This window comes from Podarcis cretensis (assembly GCF_951804945.1).
Source record: "Podarcis cretensis genome assembly, chromosome: 3".
Classification (NCBI taxonomy): domain Eukaryota; kingdom Metazoa; phylum Chordata; class Lepidosauria; order Squamata; family Lacertidae; genus Podarcis; species Podarcis cretensis.
Window position 1 is genome coordinate 68,192,861 of NC_137172.1, and position 17,032 is coordinate 68,209,892.

The 17,032-nt window shown below is 42.1% G+C and overlaps 2 protein-coding genes across 10 annotated transcripts in view; one reads left to right on the top strand and one right to left on the bottom strand.

Annotated features, from left to right (window-relative positions):
* The first annotated feature begins 1,354 nt into the window (after positions 1-1,354).
* HDDC2 (HD domain containing 2) overlaps positions 1,355-17,032 on the top strand; it is a 38,190-nt gene continuing 22,512 nt past the window's right edge. The window contains exons 1-6 of one of the 6 annotated variants that reach the window (XM_079970828.1): positions 1,355-1,507; positions 2,850-2,971; positions 4,573-4,675; positions 7,079-7,147; positions 8,002-8,140; positions 12,757-13,031. In XM_079970828.1, the coding sequence (XP_079826954.1) occupies positions 1,463-1,507; positions 2,850-2,971; positions 4,573-4,675; positions 7,079-7,147; positions 8,002-8,140; positions 12,757-12,794 (516 nt within the window). In that variant the 5' untranslated portion in view covers positions 1,355-1,462 and the 3' untranslated portion in view covers positions 12,795-13,031. The other 5 variants (XM_079970827.1, XM_079970831.1, XM_079970830.1 and 2 more) reach the window with 5 other exon arrangements.
* Positions 11,800-17,032, bottom strand: part of TPD52L1 (TPD52 like 1) — a gene marked incomplete at its 3' end in the record, with an annotated part of 29,989 nt that continues 24,756 nt past the window's right edge. For 2 of the 4 annotated variants that reach the window (XM_079970823.1, XM_079970825.1), the window contains exons 5-8: positions 16,686-16,700; positions 16,052-16,090; positions 14,200-14,260; positions 11,800-12,585 (exon numbers count right to left, since the gene is read on the bottom strand). In XM_079970823.1, the coding sequence (XP_079826949.1) occupies positions 12,454-12,585; positions 14,200-14,260; positions 16,052-16,090; positions 16,686-16,700 (247 nt within the window). Of the gene's footprint in view, positions 12,586-14,199; positions 14,261-16,047; positions 16,091-16,685; positions 16,701-17,032 lie in introns of those variants that run through there. The other 2 variants (XM_079970824.1, XM_079970826.1) reach the window with 2 other exon arrangements.

Genomic DNA, 17,032 nt, shown 5'->3' on the forward strand with positions numbered 1-17,032 from the left:
CCCACATGCGCAAGTGCTAAGGCCATCCTCCAGACACACACCCCTGCTTTTGCTGCACCATAACTCTCTGCATATTCGATTTTGTTCATCAGGCTAAAATGGAAAAAAAAAGTACTAAGAGTGTTATGCGCTCAGGTAAATCCCAATTCATGTAGTGTTACATGCATTATTTGTATGGGTATTTTAACGCACAGAAAGATTATGTTCTACCATGTTGCTGTTATCTACCGGTATTTGTAAGCCGCTTTGGGATCTGTTGAATGAAAAGTCGCATAGAAATAAAATCCATCTATCCAAACCCTTTGCATATTTTATATGGTCTTCCAAGCGTGCGTTGACTTACAACACGGGTGGGTGTTTTTTTAAAGGGGCTTGAATTGTGGCGGAGCTTGTTTCCTAATTAAATGTTCTTATACTTGGCGTGCTATTAACATTACTTTGCAAGAAGTTGGTGGGAAAAGTCGCTGAAGACAAAAGGACTTAAATATGCCACAGAACAAACTTCTCTCGTGTAAAACGCTGTGGCTTCGTTGCAGTGCGCATGTAGTCGTCCATTTGCTAAGCAGAAACAGCCCCGGTCTGTATCTGGATGGGTGCCTACATGGGAATGCAATGAGCTGCATAAAAATTCTCCCTTTTGCGGCAACTTTTTCTTCCTCTTCTGTCTACTTTATACAATTAGCGTTTTAAACACAGTGCTGGCAATCCAATATTTATATCAGGCTAAAATGCAAAAATTAAAATACTTTTTTCTCTTTTTACCGAGAGTGTAATGGGGTGCGTTCGGGCAGTTCCTTTTTTATCACAGTAGGAGGCGCTGTGCCAATGTAAGAAATAATGACTATTTAACGGTAAAACAGTCCTTTTTGTATGTTGTTATAGTGAAGCCTCCCTTCCCAGCCGAGGGATCCCCGCCCCCTCCTGCTTGCAGGCAAGTAGGAATGGGATTGGCGGTGCTCCGATGGGAAGGGAGGCAGCCACCGCCCACTCTCGGCCCTTCTTCTCTGCCTTCCATGCAGACCTATCTACAGAAACCAGGAGGAGGAGGAGGAAGGAAGGAAGAAAAGTGGGGGCGGCTGCCTCGGACCCCGCTTTGCTTCCCACCCTCGAGAGGGACGAGGGGAAGCGAAACTCCTGCTTTTGAAAACAACGTCCTATATCCTTAGAGAGGAGAAGCCAAAGAGACCTCCGAAGGGCTAGGGCTGGCAGAACCGGTGCAGAGGACGCCTCGCGCGCATCCCCACGACCAAGGCTTTCACGCGTGCGTGTCCGTAGGCTAGCCGGCGTTCGAGGCCGTAACGCGTCGCCGACCTGCGCAGCTAGCCAATGAGCAGCCGAGTGGCGCAGGAACCTAGGAGCCGAGCCTGTGGCGTCGTCACTTCCTCCCCACCCGCTCTCGGGCAGGCAGGCGGGAGGTAGCAGCTCCTGCCGCCTCGAGGCTCCTGCACTGGCAGCCAGCACCATGGGCAGCTTGCTGCAGTTTCTGAAGTTGGTGGGGCAGCTGAAGGTGAGCAGAGACCCCGACTGGGTGGTCGAGAGCAAATGCGGGGGTGGGGGGCGTCAATGCATCAGTTTTGCCCATCTTCGCGGTATCGTTCCCCAAAGGTGCTGCTGCACAAAACCCCCACGCATCTCCTCACCCCCCCTTTTTAAGCGTCGAGTGAGTGAGCCCCATTGAATGCGGTGGGACGTACCTCTGAGTAAGCAGAATCATAATTAATTATTTCTTTATACCGCGCCCATTAGGCTGGGTCTCCCCAGCCACTCTGGGCTGCTTCCAACAAAATATTAAAAATACAGTAGAATATCAAACACTAAAACCTTCCCTAAACAGGGCTGCCTTCAGATGTCTTCTAAAAGTCAGGTAGTTGTTTATTGCCTTGACATCTGATGGGAGGGCATTCCGCAGGGCAGGTGCCACTACCGAGAAGGCCCTCTGCCTGGTTCCCTGTAACTTGCTTCTCGCAATGAGGGAACCGCCAGAAGGCCCTCGGCGCTGGACCTCAGTGTCCAGGCTGAATGATGGGGGTGGAGACGCACCTTCAGGTATACTGGGCCGAGGCAGGGTTAGGACTGCAGTTTGCAGATTTTTCCTGCAGCAAATCCTGTTGAACTCAGTGGGATGTACAATTAGACCTGCGTAGGAAAAGGCTCCAACCCTAAACATGCACTTCTGCTTAGATTAGACTTGCTTAGTACAAAGGTGCATACGATGCTTGCGCCTGGTCACCTTCTTAGCCGGCTGAAGGACTTCTGTGTTCTGACTCTGGTTTAGGAACCTGGAGACCGGATAGCATAGAAATAATAAGGAATCTGTTGCAAAAGGGGATGGTGGTAAATCCAAGGGACACTGTAGGAAAAGTTGGCCGGCAATGAAAGTGAGGTAGTTTACAAGTAATAGAAGGCCGAAGAGCAGAGAGGGCTTATTAAAGAAGCAAGGGGAAATGGCAGTTGGTGGATTTCCTAATAAATTGCCTCTGTTGCCTTGAAGAACCTAAAGACTGTAGTTAGTAGTTCAGCTTTGCAGTAAGCTTAGTAAGATAGTCATTAATAGGATACAGGCAGGATCTCTCAAAGTTCAACATTTCACACCCAGTATACAAAACTATCCACCTGGGGAACTAGGAAGTAAATATTTTATTTCCGGAGCACAGGTGCTTATAGGAATACTGCCTTGGAATGATTTTTTTTTTTGTCTTTTAACAATATTTATAATCAGTAAGCATGACTAACAAACAGTCTGTTAAATGTGGCAGCTTGCGTTTCTAAATGGCACCTGGGTATAAAAAAAGAAGATGCATGCAAGGCTCCCCCCCTTTGACAGTATTGCTTAAACTCTTTTTGACTAGAGAGTCCCACGGACTGGCTGGGTATACAGAAATGTAGCAAATCCAGAGAGCGTTTCAGACCATATGTACAGGATGGCAATCATGGCTATGGTAACTGAAGATAAAGCACTTAATAAAGACAGGTATGTATACTGATTGCAGTGGGTATCTTTAATGGATATGGGGGACTGCAGATTGTGGCTTCAGTTTAGTGAAAAGTAGCTGCACTGAAGTTCCATTCTTGATGGGATCAAGTTAGTTGCAACTGTCTTATTTTACTTTTCATTGGATCCAGGTTTGTTTGTTTATTTGCAACACTGAACCATCAGTATTGTACACTGCCAAACCACACAATTAATAGATAAATAGAAGTGCTGTTTTAATACTGCTTGATTGCATCAACTCCTGTAACTATTATTTAGGTGGGTCAAAAAGGGTTGACAATATTTCATAATTGTGGCTTAATTGTTGTGCTGTTAAAAATGCTCCATCATCACAAGTATATCTGATTGCTTGATGGAACAATCTCTTCTCCCTGACAACCCCCACCCCCAATTCTGGGGGTTCTGCAGATCCACACACCTTGAGCCAATCTGAGGGCAGCACAGGGAGAACAGGGAAGAAACACTAGCAGAAGTCCTTGTGTGGGCTTCTGCTAGCTGGGCCAGCTAGCTGAATTCAGGCCAATATTAAAATACCATAATGTGAAATTTAGGCCATTCCTTAATTTTCGAAAATGAGTGTGTGTGAATTTGAGAGAGTGCCTTGCCCAAGATAAAGGAGAGCTGTAGCCCAGGTCTAGGCCCAAGGGTGTATTCCTCTCCCCTCTCATTGCCAACTTTCCAATATGTGCTTCTTTCTTGGTGGAATGTGGAATTCACATTCACCAATATGATTGAAGAACTTCTGCTGGGTAAATTAATATGTAATGTAAAGCTGTGCAATATTGTGATTGTAACATCAAATAAGTAAATCCAGGCAGGTTTAAAAACAGAATAAAATCAAAAGTTAAATCTCGATTTAACTGGTGATAGCAATTATTTTGCCAGGCTTAGTACTGAAATTGTTAAGTTGGTATATTACTTACATCGAATACCTTTTTATCATGACCTATTAAAACTTCAGAAAGTAGTGAGCAAGCTTTTGATTCAGAGAACTCTTCTTCAGGCTAGACATTTTATTATTGTTGCTGTTGAAGGAAGTCAATAAAAATGTTTCAGAACCTGAACCTGATTAAAACATTTGTAGCTCTAAAACATCTTTTCCTCTTTATTTTGAACTACATCTAGCTTGAAGAGGTAAAGGTAAAGGGACCCCTGACAGTATTTGGAAGCTTTGTCCAATGGTTGCCATCAATTTGATTTGAATTATTTTTATAATGGAATGATTTTAGAATGTTGTATTATTTTATTGTTGTTAGCCGCCCTGAATCCAGCTTCGGCTGGCGAGGGCGGGATGTAAATACAATTTATTATTATTATTGTTGTTGTTGTTGTTGTTGTTGTTGTCTGAAAGTGACATTTTAATTGATATTTGATCCTAATAGGATGTTACACTGCTGTTATTTTTGATTTTTATTGGAACCAAACTTAAGGTTAACATAGATATTTAAGGAAATAAATATAATTGCACTAACCAAAATGAATTGCAGAATAAGTTGACAGGATGCAGAGATTGTTATACAATACTATCTTTCATAGTTGCCTTTTAATAATCACGTCTTTAAATATTTTCTGCTTCCCAGGTGCATCCGGTTAGCTCTGGTTCACGATATGGCTGAATGCATAGTTGGTGACATTGCTCCTGCTGACAATGTTTCCAAAGAGGAGAAACACAGACGAGAGGAGGTCAGTATGGTGGCACATGTAGCTTGATGGTCTACTTCTAAAAAAGAAAGGACCAAGATTAGTCTGTAAAGTCTGAAAGATCCTCAGAACAATAAGAGTCTTGCGGAAAGTTAAAGACTAACAAAAATATTAAGCCGTAAACTTCCATGGATAGTTTACAGCCCACTTCATCAGATGTATGAAGTGTTATCCTGCATTGCAGGAATATCTATACAGGCAAGAGATCGTTAGCAGTGAGATCAGAAGTAAAGGAAATACAGAAAAGTGCAGACGTCCGTTTCATTATTAACAGAAGCCAGTCACAAAAAACACACATCACTGGTAAGTTAGTCAGTACACGTAGTGTTGTAAAAATCTATTGTCCCAGTTCAGTCCACAAGTGAACTGCTTCATAATGGTAATTTGGCAGTTTTAGTTTGCTGTTTCCTTTTGAAGTTCCTTTGTTCCAGTATGACCACCTTAAGGTCAGTAATGGCACATCCAGGGAGGTTAAAATGTCCCCCGCTAACACTTAGATACTGCCATTTCTGTTATCTGAATTGTGGCGTTTGTTCTCTTGAAAAGAGGCTGGCTTTTTTCCCCTGTGTAGAATGCAGTTGGAAAGACACACAGGGCTCAGCCTCATGATACAAAGTTTCCATGGGATTTCTGTTATTTGAATTTGCACCTTTTAAAACTTCATTGATGTTTTCTGTCAACCCAGTTGAAGACAAATTTGTTTCTGTGAAGTGGCTCTAATAATGACATTGAACAGATTCAGGGTGAGTAGTGTAGAATACTGGTCACTAGAGGGCACAATCTTGTATTTTACAAGAAAATATTTCTTACAGGAAAAGCAGTCTAGTTTGTGGGATTCCATAGTGCCTTTCTTTCTAGAAGGGAAGATTCAAACATATAGGCTGTGTCATCAGCTGACATTCAGTTGTCTATCAGGAGAAAAGTAGATGGAAAGTGACTTATTTGAAAACTTCCTACCTCTCATGAAAACTGATCGGCATTCTGTGCCAGTAGCTGACTTGTCAAAGGACAGTAAAGACTAGAAGGTTCTGAGATATAAACTTGTTATGTGTGAAATATTTAAAGTAAGGGGCACCACACACAATCTGTGGCAGTGCAATTCTGTGAAAATGGCAGGTGTTTCAATCATTTGCATAGTGGACCCCTCTCATTCATATCCATTGGTGCTTTTTGATGATCTCCAGAGGTCATCCTTTGCTCCTTCCTTTACCCCTTTATAAATTATACACAGGTTGAAAACAAGCTGTCTGCTGGGCAAGACTGTGTTCCTGCTTGCTATAGTGAGCAATGAGCATTGGAGAAGGGACAAGGAGGCCTGCAGTAGCTGCCTCCTCTCCCACTGCTTCAGGGCTTTTAAAGTAGGGGTGGGGGAATTCAGGCTGGGAAGGGGGCAAATGCAGTTCTTCCGGCCTCCCTGACTGGCCCTCGCCCCATGGGCACCCCTACCTGGCCGTGCTCCTTCTCCCCCAAACACTTGAGTGTTTTCACCTGGCTGCAATGTGCCCTTGAATTCTGATCATGCCTATTATTTGCCTAGATGGTGCGTAGGGAGGGGTGTAGAAACCAGCCTACTGTGCAGAAATAAAATTCACATTTGGCTGTGGCCCTACACACCACCGGCATGTGGCTTTCATAAGAGTGTCCAGCCTGGGCTGAAAAGGGGACAGTCGGGATGTCCAGGTTAGCAACCAACAGCCTTATGGACTCTTTCCCAGGGGTGGTCTTTGGAAATCTTTCGTAATATGGCTTCCTGAGTGAGGCCAGAATTTGGCACCCATAAATGGATCTTCTCAATTTTGTGCCCTCTTGGCTCTGTGCCCTGTACAGGGAAACCACCTGCACCGCCCTAAATCTGATGCTGCTATTCCCATATCACCTTTGTTGTTGCGTAGGAGCTGAGGCAGCATGAGTCTATGTGGGAAGGGAGGGCTCCATTGTGTAGCTTATGCATCTACCAGTGATAAGTTACATCAGTTTCCCGGAAAGGCAGTGCTGTGGGAACTTCTTCCACAGAACTGAAGCTTTTGATGTTCCTTTAGTTGCACAGGAAGAAGCTGGCAAGAGGGTATCCTGCATAGTGCTTGGATTTCCAGATTATTCCTCTGAAACACATCTCACTTGCTTTGTTGTGAGAAGCACCAGATTGCTTAATAGCTTGCATAATTTTCTTCTTTTGGTTAGTACTTAAGATGATGAGGGATGAACTGCATTATGGAGGGAGGTGTGTGCGTGTGATCACATTCTTTTTACATTCACCAAGGCCAATCCTTGCAGGTTTTCACCCCCAAGGTGTGTGAGAGCAAGAGAATGCAGCTCATCTCTGCCAAAAGCAGGGAAACAATATTGGAGTGACACCAAATAAAATGCAGGATTCTATTTTTCTAGGAAGCTATGAAACATTTGACCCAGGTGCTGTCTGAGGAGCTGAGAAAAGAAATTTATGAACTCTGGGAAGTAAGTTTTAAACATCTAAAATTGCTTAAATATTAAAATTCATTTCCCCCCTAAATAGGTATTTCTCTCTACTAAACATCAACTGTAGATCTAAATAATTACTGTTTTTTGGAAGCATTCTTGGTGTAAAGCAGGCTACCAAGCTAAATATGGATATGTTACAGGGGGCACTAGGGAGACAATAAGCTTTATGAGTTTGCTGCCTGCCTGTTTTTATAAAATCCAGTGGGGCTGTCATGAAACTGAATGCCATGGCGAGCTGCATTGGATTTGGGAGTGGTTCGGAGTAAGGTTTGCCTGAGGAGACTTAACATATTTTGTACTATTGCAGTGACTTCTGCCATAGGATAAACTCTAACCAACTGAGCTATCCAGGGTGTCAGTTGTTAGAAAAAAATGGTTGTAACCATGTAGTTTTGATTTCAAAGTAGAAGCTGGTGTGTGCTTACCAGTAAAAACTCAAAAGTGGAAGCGGATGGATCTCCACAGGAAACTGGCATATTAGAAAGCAAGAACCGGTTTGAAAAAGAAAGTATTTGACAAGCATGTCTAACCAGTAGGAAATTCCTGTGTTCTGCAGTGAATGCATTTCATTATTCAGGTGTTACGAGAAACCTGTTGGCAAGGTATTGGTTTGGCTGATGCTCTCTTCAGCAGCAGCTAATGAGAATTGCTTCTGGACTCATGAACACGTAGTGATAGTTCTCAATATTTGGCTAGAAATCCTTTACATGGGTTAGACCAGGGGGCTCAGAAATGAACTGCTTCCCTTGTACAGCAGTGCATACAGTTGCATTTTCTGTGATTTTTTCCTTCTCAGTAAAGTGGGTTACCACCTTGCACACCCCTATTAGGAATATGAACACCAGTCAACTGCAGAAGCAAAATTTGTAAAAGAGCTGGACCAGTGTGAGATGATACTTCAAGCCTTGGAGTATGAAGAGTTAGAGAAAAAACCTGGAAGACTTCAGGACTTCTATGATACAACGGCAGGTAAGACACCCCCCTCCTTTTTTTCAAAACACTCATTGTGTAGCTTGGTATTATTTTTATAATGGAACCTGCAACAAACATTTGCAGAGTGAATAGAAAATGGTGTTCCAAACAGCCAGACATGCCATCTTAATTCCCACCCCCACCCCCATGCTAATCTTTTCAACCTTGGTGCTCTTTTTTTCTAGTAGCACTGTTTTGGCTACATAGCTGCCTGAAGTCAGCACCCAAGCTTGCTATTAATATATATTAGGGGTGTGCAGTGACTCTGTATCGAGGGCTGAATAATGAGGCAAAGTGGGGTGATTTGGGATGCTTTCCCGCTCCCTGCATTGAAGCACAATGCTAGTAACTGCCCCCCCCCCCGAAGTTGGATCAGGGTTCCCTCAAGGGGACCCTTGTTTTTGAGTATTGCAGCTCTGTTTTCCTGCATCTCTGTTTCTCTCGGCCAAAATGTTGCCTGTAGAGCACTGAAAAATGCCACGTTTTACTTCATTTCTATTAAAGCACAGCAGTGGAGGATTCTTAGAAACAAGTTAGAAGCTTCTTCTTCTTCTTTTTTTTAATCCTACATTGCTCTGCTTTAGTGGGAAAATAAACACAGCTTTTTCAGGGAACTAAACCGCCTCATATTGCAGGGCCTTATTGGAGGACATAAACAAGCACCAGAAAGGAAGGTGTGGAGTTCTTAACAAACAGAATATACAAGGAAGAACACATGCCAGTTGCCCTCCTCTTACTTATGTCTCTCAAAAATTTTCTACTTAGGAATTTTGGGCTTTTATCTGGCCTAATAAAGGTTTTCTTTAATTCTGATGAGCACCTCTGGGTTCTGTTTTTTTGTGGGAAGAATTGCAGTTCAGTGGAGGAAATAAAATCCCTTTTGCTTCCCCAGTGAAAAGCCTCTATACTTGTTTGTCTGCAATGTGGCAAACATAGTCTACCCTGGAGGCTTGCCTGTTATCTGTACATTTCAACTGCTTTTTTCGAGACGGGGGAGTTAAGAGTCCTTTTTAGAGCATAGAGTGACTGAGTTAACAGACTGGAATTTTTAAAAAGAGATGCAGTGCAAATTTTAGAGACCAGTGCACACTCCTAACATATATAATGGTATATAACTATAACGGTAGAAAAGTTTTGAAGAGAGATCCAGTATAAAACAATACTAAGCCCTTGGTCTCAAACACCCTTTCATTTGCCACTTGCTTTGAAGATCACAATCATGCAAAGCACCCCAAAATAATATGGTTTTGACTAGTATTGGCTTCACCGGCTTATTCACTTGGTGGGCAAGTGGGTTATGCACGTATACTTCAGCTATGGTTGAATTACACCTTGTCCTTCTGGGAATGATGAAATTCCTCCATGTGATGGACGCTCTCACACAGGGAACTGGCAGGTGCCACTTCTATGATGGCAGTTGGATGCATTCCATTGTTTTATTTGAGTTGCTTCGAGACTTGTGTTACAGGAGAGGCAGGAATAATTTGAGCATCTGAACCACCTTGGGACCTTATCAACACAATGAACTCAGAAAGTGTCTGTGAGCCAGAACAATGACTAGGAAGTTCCATTATTTCCCCCCAGTTATGACTCCTGGGGAAGTCCTCCATCAAAAAGCAGATTAGATAGAAATTGATATAGAATGAAACTTGGGGTGAATCCATTTAGATAGTGAGCTTGCCCCTTCTCACTTGGAGTGCAGGTCCACATTAGAATCACTAACTGCTTTTGATTCTCTTGTAGGTTTTTGGTAATGCTCAGCCTACCTAACACTTTCACATGACACCCCCCAAGTTTCCTGAACCATTGATGGTCCCCAAATCCTGCTTTGAAAGGCAGGAAGAATGTCACACACTGCTGCTTCATGCTGCCACCTGGTGGTGCCCTGATGCTTCAAGGATTAAGGAAATCACAGGGCATGAGCATCAGGAATTTTCCATACTTTAAAATGTCCCTTCCTAAAACTATAATAGGGTAAGAGCAGCTCAATATAAAACATGAGAGGCTATCCAACATAACAAGAACAAGCATTTCTTGTTGAGGAAGGTGCTTTTACCTCACTGCTATATTCTTGGTACATAGCAGAATGAGAAAACATGTTAATGGTGATCTCTTGATCTACAGGAAAATTTAGTCACCCTGAAATAGTCCAGCTTGTGTCTTCCATAAATACAGAAAGAAATACAAAAATAGATGCAGCAAACAAAGATCGTCCATCTTGAGTCACCTTTCAAATGTTTTCAGCTGTATCTATAATAAATTATTTTAAAATCTCTACTGCGTGTTTGGTTTTGCAGTATACTACCACTGGAATACTATTCGTTTACTAAATACATTATAGAAAAATAATAAAAAGTAGGGCTATATGATGTCGATAGTAGTTTTATAGGAGTCAGCTGGGCCCTTCACACTGTTCAGTAACATGTGTACATTCAGGTAAGTAGCTGTGTTGGTCTGACAGTAGAAATATATAAGAATTTATTATTTTTTTAAAAAAATTGTCTAGTTGCACCAAGTTTGTTCTTGGTATGAGCTTTCGTGTGCATATCTGAAGAAGTGTGCATATCTGAAGAAGAAGCAAACTTGGTTGGTCTCTAATGTGCTACTAGACAATTTTTTATTTTTTTATATATATTCATATGTGTAAATTGGATACAAAAAGGTTTCTATGGTTGCTTCTGAGATAGGCTCAGTGTACATGCTAAAAGAGAGCTCCTTGTGAGAAGACAGTGCTGCCTTGCTAGATATTCACTGCACCTCCTAAAAAGTCAAGCAAGCTTGGACATGAAAACCCAAAATATCAAGATTTGATGTTGCTGTTCATGGGGTCTACTTTATTGAAACATGTACAAATCAAAAAAGCCTACAGCAATGTCCACCCTCCATTGAATCAAACACAGCAAATCTAGAATAAAAGGAGGAGGTTTTAGTAAATGAGGCAAACCAATACTAGACGTCCCCTCCCCCATGGGTGTGAAAGCCAGTAAAAGCCCCAAGAGTTCAGACCAGAAATCACTGAATTTGGTTTAAGCATTACCTTTCACTATGCTGCGAACTGCCCTGAGATCTTTGGATGAAGGGTGGTATACAAATTTAAATAATACTAGAGGCTTAGCTATTGTGGCAGTTTGAAGAATATATAGCTTACATGATATTCTAGAATTAGGGTAAAATTTGAAAGTTGTCAAAAATTTGAAAGTCAAGAACAAAGTTACCGTAACTTATGCTGTAGTTCAAAGAAACCAGTTGATTTAGCTTACTTTTTCCTCTTAGGCTCTTGTTTGTGCACTGGCCTGAGGTGCATGCAAGGTTTCCTGCACCAAGTAGTGGGGAGATTTCCAGCACCACCTCCCACTCTGCTCCAGAAAGTCTCCCAATCCCCTAAAAGAGCAGGAAAAGGGTAATTTTTGCCTCTTCATCTGTTCCTCCAAGAGTGGTATCCTGTGAATGGCATTCCACTCACAGCCACTGTTTTTCCCCACATACACAGTCCTCAAGGATGCAGCTGTCCTGTTATTGTGGAAGTCAGCAAAAAGTGTCATTGTACTTTTTGTAGACAGTAGCTAAGAGCTGCTTAATATATATAAATCCTCCAACTCTTTCACACCCATATATGCTTTTTGATGCTGAAAAATCAAGTTTACAGACTCCTTAACTAGAGGAAAAGCAAACTGTTTATTAGAAACATAAGTACTTTTACTGTGGCAGTGAAAACAGATAGAAAGGGAAGAACAGTCTCTGTGGAACAGTGGTGGGTGGGTAGGCTGGTGCCTCAGGACAAAATGGCATGTCTCGTGAAATAGCTGACCTTTAAAATAAAGCTGGCTGAAGACAGAAGCAGGTAGGAGAAGGAAGAGAAACCAAAAGATTTGAAAAGTGAGTGTTTAAGCAATATATTATTTGAACAGAATGTTCAAAAATTCAGTATATAACATATATACACATATGGACAAATCTCTAAGAGTACAACATTGGTAAAGCCATTTTCAAAAGTGACGAACTTTCTTATAGAAGCTGGATGTGTAAAAGCATTTATGAAGTTAAGACTCCAAGCTTGTTCCCCCAGAATAGGACTCGCTTATTTTTTTCCATGCAATCATGTATGTAGGCAAGTGACCACATAAAGAAGTACTTAGTGATCATTTCTGGCTTATCACAAAAATCACTGTGGTTCACTCTGGGTACTGCCTGCTTTACGCTAATGTTTCAGCATACAGTCATACTCAATCCTGAAGCAAAAATAAACAGGGCTTCATGTGTGAATTGGACCCGAGACATGGGATGGAGAAAATGATTAGCATCCAGGCAGTCTAGCATTGAAGCTCCTCTTCTGTTTCTGGGAGTTGAGTGCTCACAGCGGAACTCTGAGCACTGGCATGGGCAGCAGAATTGAGAACCTCCTCAAAACTTCCTCCGGTATGGCTCGCACCTCCAACTTTTGTCTGAAAGGAATGAGCAAGGGCAGTCAGTAACTAACATTCTGCTAAACAATTTGCCTCAATTTTCTTTTTCATTCTCAAGCCAAATAAACGCTTAGGACTATTATAACTCAAGGGGCTCTGTAACCTCAGTTGCAAAGAATGTTAATTCCATGTTGTCTTTTGTTTCCTCAGCTCTCAAGGTAGCAGATTATAACTATAGTGTTAACTAAAGGCAAGGGTGGTAATGAATGTTTAAAATGGTTCCCTTTGTACTAGATGCTAGAAGTCAGTGCCAGATTGAGAATAATGTATTGATATGTACTGACTTCCACAAAAAAGGTAAGAGGCAAGCTTAAAATAAAATGTTGAATATGAAACAGCAGCAATTTGCCCAAGGTTAATGTACAAATATACATTCTGTTCTGTGTAATTTGACTCAAACCATAATAAATCTATATTGTTCTTTACATGTGGGAAATTGCTCAGTTTATGAGTAAACTAAATGCCATGCCAGTTTGGAATTCAGCTGGTTATCAGTAACATTGATTAGGTGCTCAGATAAAATAAAAGTTAGTATATGATGCTGTGGTGCTTTGCACTATTAAGTATTTGATTCTGATAAAGGCCGGATGAATTCTTGACAGCTTGACAAGTTGTATTGAAAAAGCAAGGGGATTTCAGAGCATGAACTTAGTGCAGTCCATCTTGCCTTTGGCACAAGTGCTAGTGGTGACCAAGCTGGCAATATTTTTTTATTCTCTTAGGCTGTATCGGCACCATATTTGTCACATTTAATCAGATTTAATCTTGTCCCCCTATCTCCCAGACGACATTTCATGATCACAGACATTTACTTACTCTTAAATATGTTTAACTTCTCAACTCAGGCCAGTATCTTTTATAAGCCTGCTTAATTTTTAAAAGTTATTTTTTTAAAAATAATCTTTTCAATTAGGAAAAATATTTCCTGAGTATAATCTTTATTTTTAGAAAGCATAAAATGTGGGTTATTAGCAAATGGCTGCTGCTGTGGAAATTCCTTCATCTTCCTTGGTGGTCTTATCATTGTTTGGTTTTACACCTTTTTACAGATAAATAATCACAACTGACAAAGAACAAACATGCACTACCAAGCCAATGCTCATATTATATGTGAACAAACTATTTTGAGAAGTGTGGGAGGCCCAAGTATATATACTGATAGAAATTAGATTAATCTGTGCCTCCTTAGCCTTGACTCATAAACATGAGCCCAAACAGGAAAGTCTTAGTGCTTCTGGAATGAGTTTTGGCTTGACCCTTCAGGAGAAGAGGGCTTCACAATGTGACACAGCTACCAATGATAGGTTTTGACTGTGTTGCCGTGGTACAATCATGAAGCTGCTTTACTGATCTTAAAGCTCACGATGGACAAAGAATAGGAAGTTAAAGGGAACACAGGGCTTAAAGGGAACACTGGTTTCTGCTGCACTGATGATGTGCAAATGTGCACAGAAAATTCCCTGGAAGTGTAGGAACAATCACAGGTTCATTTTAGGATAAGGTTTGGACTACTCTGGCTTCAGTTATTTTCAGTGACACACCACAAAAATTAGCTAGTCTGGTCATAACCCTTCCCTCAATTCTAATCCATACCTTAAGGCTTGTGACAGTGGTCTCAACCTTTTCTTCAAAGGATTTGAATGTAGGAGAATTCCTAGGATAAGGTATAACAAAGAATAACATGATAGTCTTACACTTGTTCATGTCCTTAAATGCTTCTGGATAATGTTTGCAGGATTGGGTTCTGATAACAATGGCTTGTGTTGCCATCTCTGGCTTCTAATTACCACAAAGCTAAGGGTCAAACCAGCTGCAACATTATTTGGTCATGTGTGTGTTTAATGAATAGCCAGTGTGTGGATACCTGAGTGTCAGGGGCTCAGGAGCAAAGGCATAGGGGAGAGAGGAAATGGAGAGCGAAGGGGAAGAATCTGAGGGCAGCGTAGGGGAGTATGAGAGTGGCCCGAGAGATTCCATGAGCTTCTCCAGCGAATCAGAAGATTCCCAGAGGGGGGCGCCGACGGCCAGGGCAAGGGGGGTCCCAGGGGGGACACACCAGAAGCAAGGGGCCAGCGGGGACTCCCAAAGCAGCAGCGAGAGATCAGGACCAGCTCCTCCACCAGAGCGTAGTGGAGGGGAAGAGTCCCATGTATCAGGACCAGCTTCTCCTCCAGCAGGGAGAGAAGATGAATCAGGGCTGGCCACGCCTCCATCGCAGAGTGAGGGAACGGAGGGGAGGTCAGGTCCAACTAGCCTCTCTGAAGGGGGAAGCAGTGACAGGAGCAGTGTAACGGTCAGGAGGAAGGTTGCCGGCTGGGCGCGCGCACCAAGTTCGAATGTACAGGCGCGCGGCACAGCAGGTAACCCGGATTGGGAACCAGGTCCTAAAGCCCGCTGGAGGGAGGGGGAAGACTCAGGGGACTCAGCGTCAGAAGAGTCTAGAAAGGGCAAGACCCCAGCGGACAGGCGGACCCAGAGGAGGAAAGAGCAAAGCTAGAGTCTTAAACTGGTGTCTGGGGGGAGGAGATTCAGACGGAGCTTCAGCGGTCTAGGGTTTAAGACGTAGGGCTGCACGCCGCGGCTTTGAAATCGAAACTGCGTTTCAATAAAGACTTTTGTACATAACAACGGACTGGCGTTGGTCCTTTGTGAGCTGGGACCTCGGGCAGCTCTGACACTGATCCATATTGGGATCACAGTTTAAAGCTTCAAGTCTTAGGTCATGCTATGATCCAGTGGAAATCAGGCACAAGAAGGCTTGATCCTGATTAGGATGCACTGGGGGAAAAGGGTTAAAGCAACCCATGTTCTTAATCAGGTTAAAAAACAGCCAGCATGGGAGGCCTTAAACAGCCACCATACAAAACCATGTGACATTTGGCCCTAAGGAGGCATTCTTTAGAACTACAGACAGTTGGGAATGGATCATATGCCCTTCATATTACTTCACATTAACTAATGTGACACCTGTTTACCTTTCTGATAAGCTATAAAGTCCTTTCTATGACAGGGCTTTCTACGGAGCACGACAATTACTCCAACTTGCCTCCCAGCCAAGGAGAAAGGACTCTGGTTAGGAAGAAGGTAGACATGGCCCTCCATTTCCTACCATCCAAGCAAAGTGGCTCATAGCCACAACTGTCTGCCAGCTGGGGCAACTCACAAATGAAAACTGTGGCAAAGCTTATTTGGAAATATATTTCAGTGAAATCTATGAGAATGTGGATTGGGAATCTGACTACTCACACGTGAACAACAGAGAATGGTCAGTGGTGCCATATTTGAATTTCCTACTTTCTGTATGAAGAACACTTAACTAGAAGGCTGATCCCAAAGGGTTATGACAATTTAAAATTCAGTACTAAAAACAAATTACTCTCACAGTAATAGTGTGAAGCCTGAAAACACACATTCAAAGGTCAGGATAAGAAGGTGGAACTTTTACCTCATAGCAGGCATACTTATGGAATGGCGAATAGAGTAACTGCAATTGAAAAACATGGAAGAGAGAAAACATAAAGCTTTATAAAATGACAAATACAAATAAAATCACAATTGCTGGCTAATTTAGTTTTTAAGTAAGAATTTCTGGCACTCTTACATCCTGGAAAAAAGCAATCCTGAAACTTACTAGGGGAAACTTGGGGGTCTTAGGGCGGTTCACAGATCAAACTTTGGGATTCAAACAACTGATGAAATTAATTATTGTTCTATGATAATGCCCACTCTCGGAGAAACAATCAAAAAACAATTTAATTGAATGTTTAATCCTTATGTTTCAATCTTGAGTGGTGAAGGGAGGATTGTTGTTTGGTAGAAATACATTTTGAAAGCCTCCATTATGGGAAATTTGGTCTAATCTAATCACGAGCACATTAACAACATTCTGATTTCTATCCAAGGTTTTCTTCAGGGTCTTCAGCAATTTCTTCACTGCCTAATTAAACTATAAAATCAAGATGTCCCAGTTGAAATAATTCAAGTTTCTAATCTTGGACCACAAATGGAGGAAATCATGCTGTGTCCTTTTCCATAAAACAGACTATGCCAAATGCAGCAGCGACATGCATTTATCTTACCCAAGTGAATGTGACCTGGAACAGCAGCATAAGAAAAAAATTAAGAAGAGTTAAACACTGGTATAATTACAGATCTCACCCCCACCCTCAAAATCCTGAACATGGAACACTCAACATCAAGCACATTTAAAATGTTTAAATTTAGCTAAGTTACTAACTGTTCATGCTCTCTTTGGAAACCTGTGAAGTTTGTAAATGTTGAGCTTGCTTCCTGAGCAAGTCACCAGCTGCAATTTCAAATTGGTTTGAAGATAAGCACATAATCCAGTTTGAAAACTAGCCCACCAAAGAGCTGTGTCAATTAAGCATGACATTCTAAGCAATCTGTGTTTGTTACTGAAGCCTTC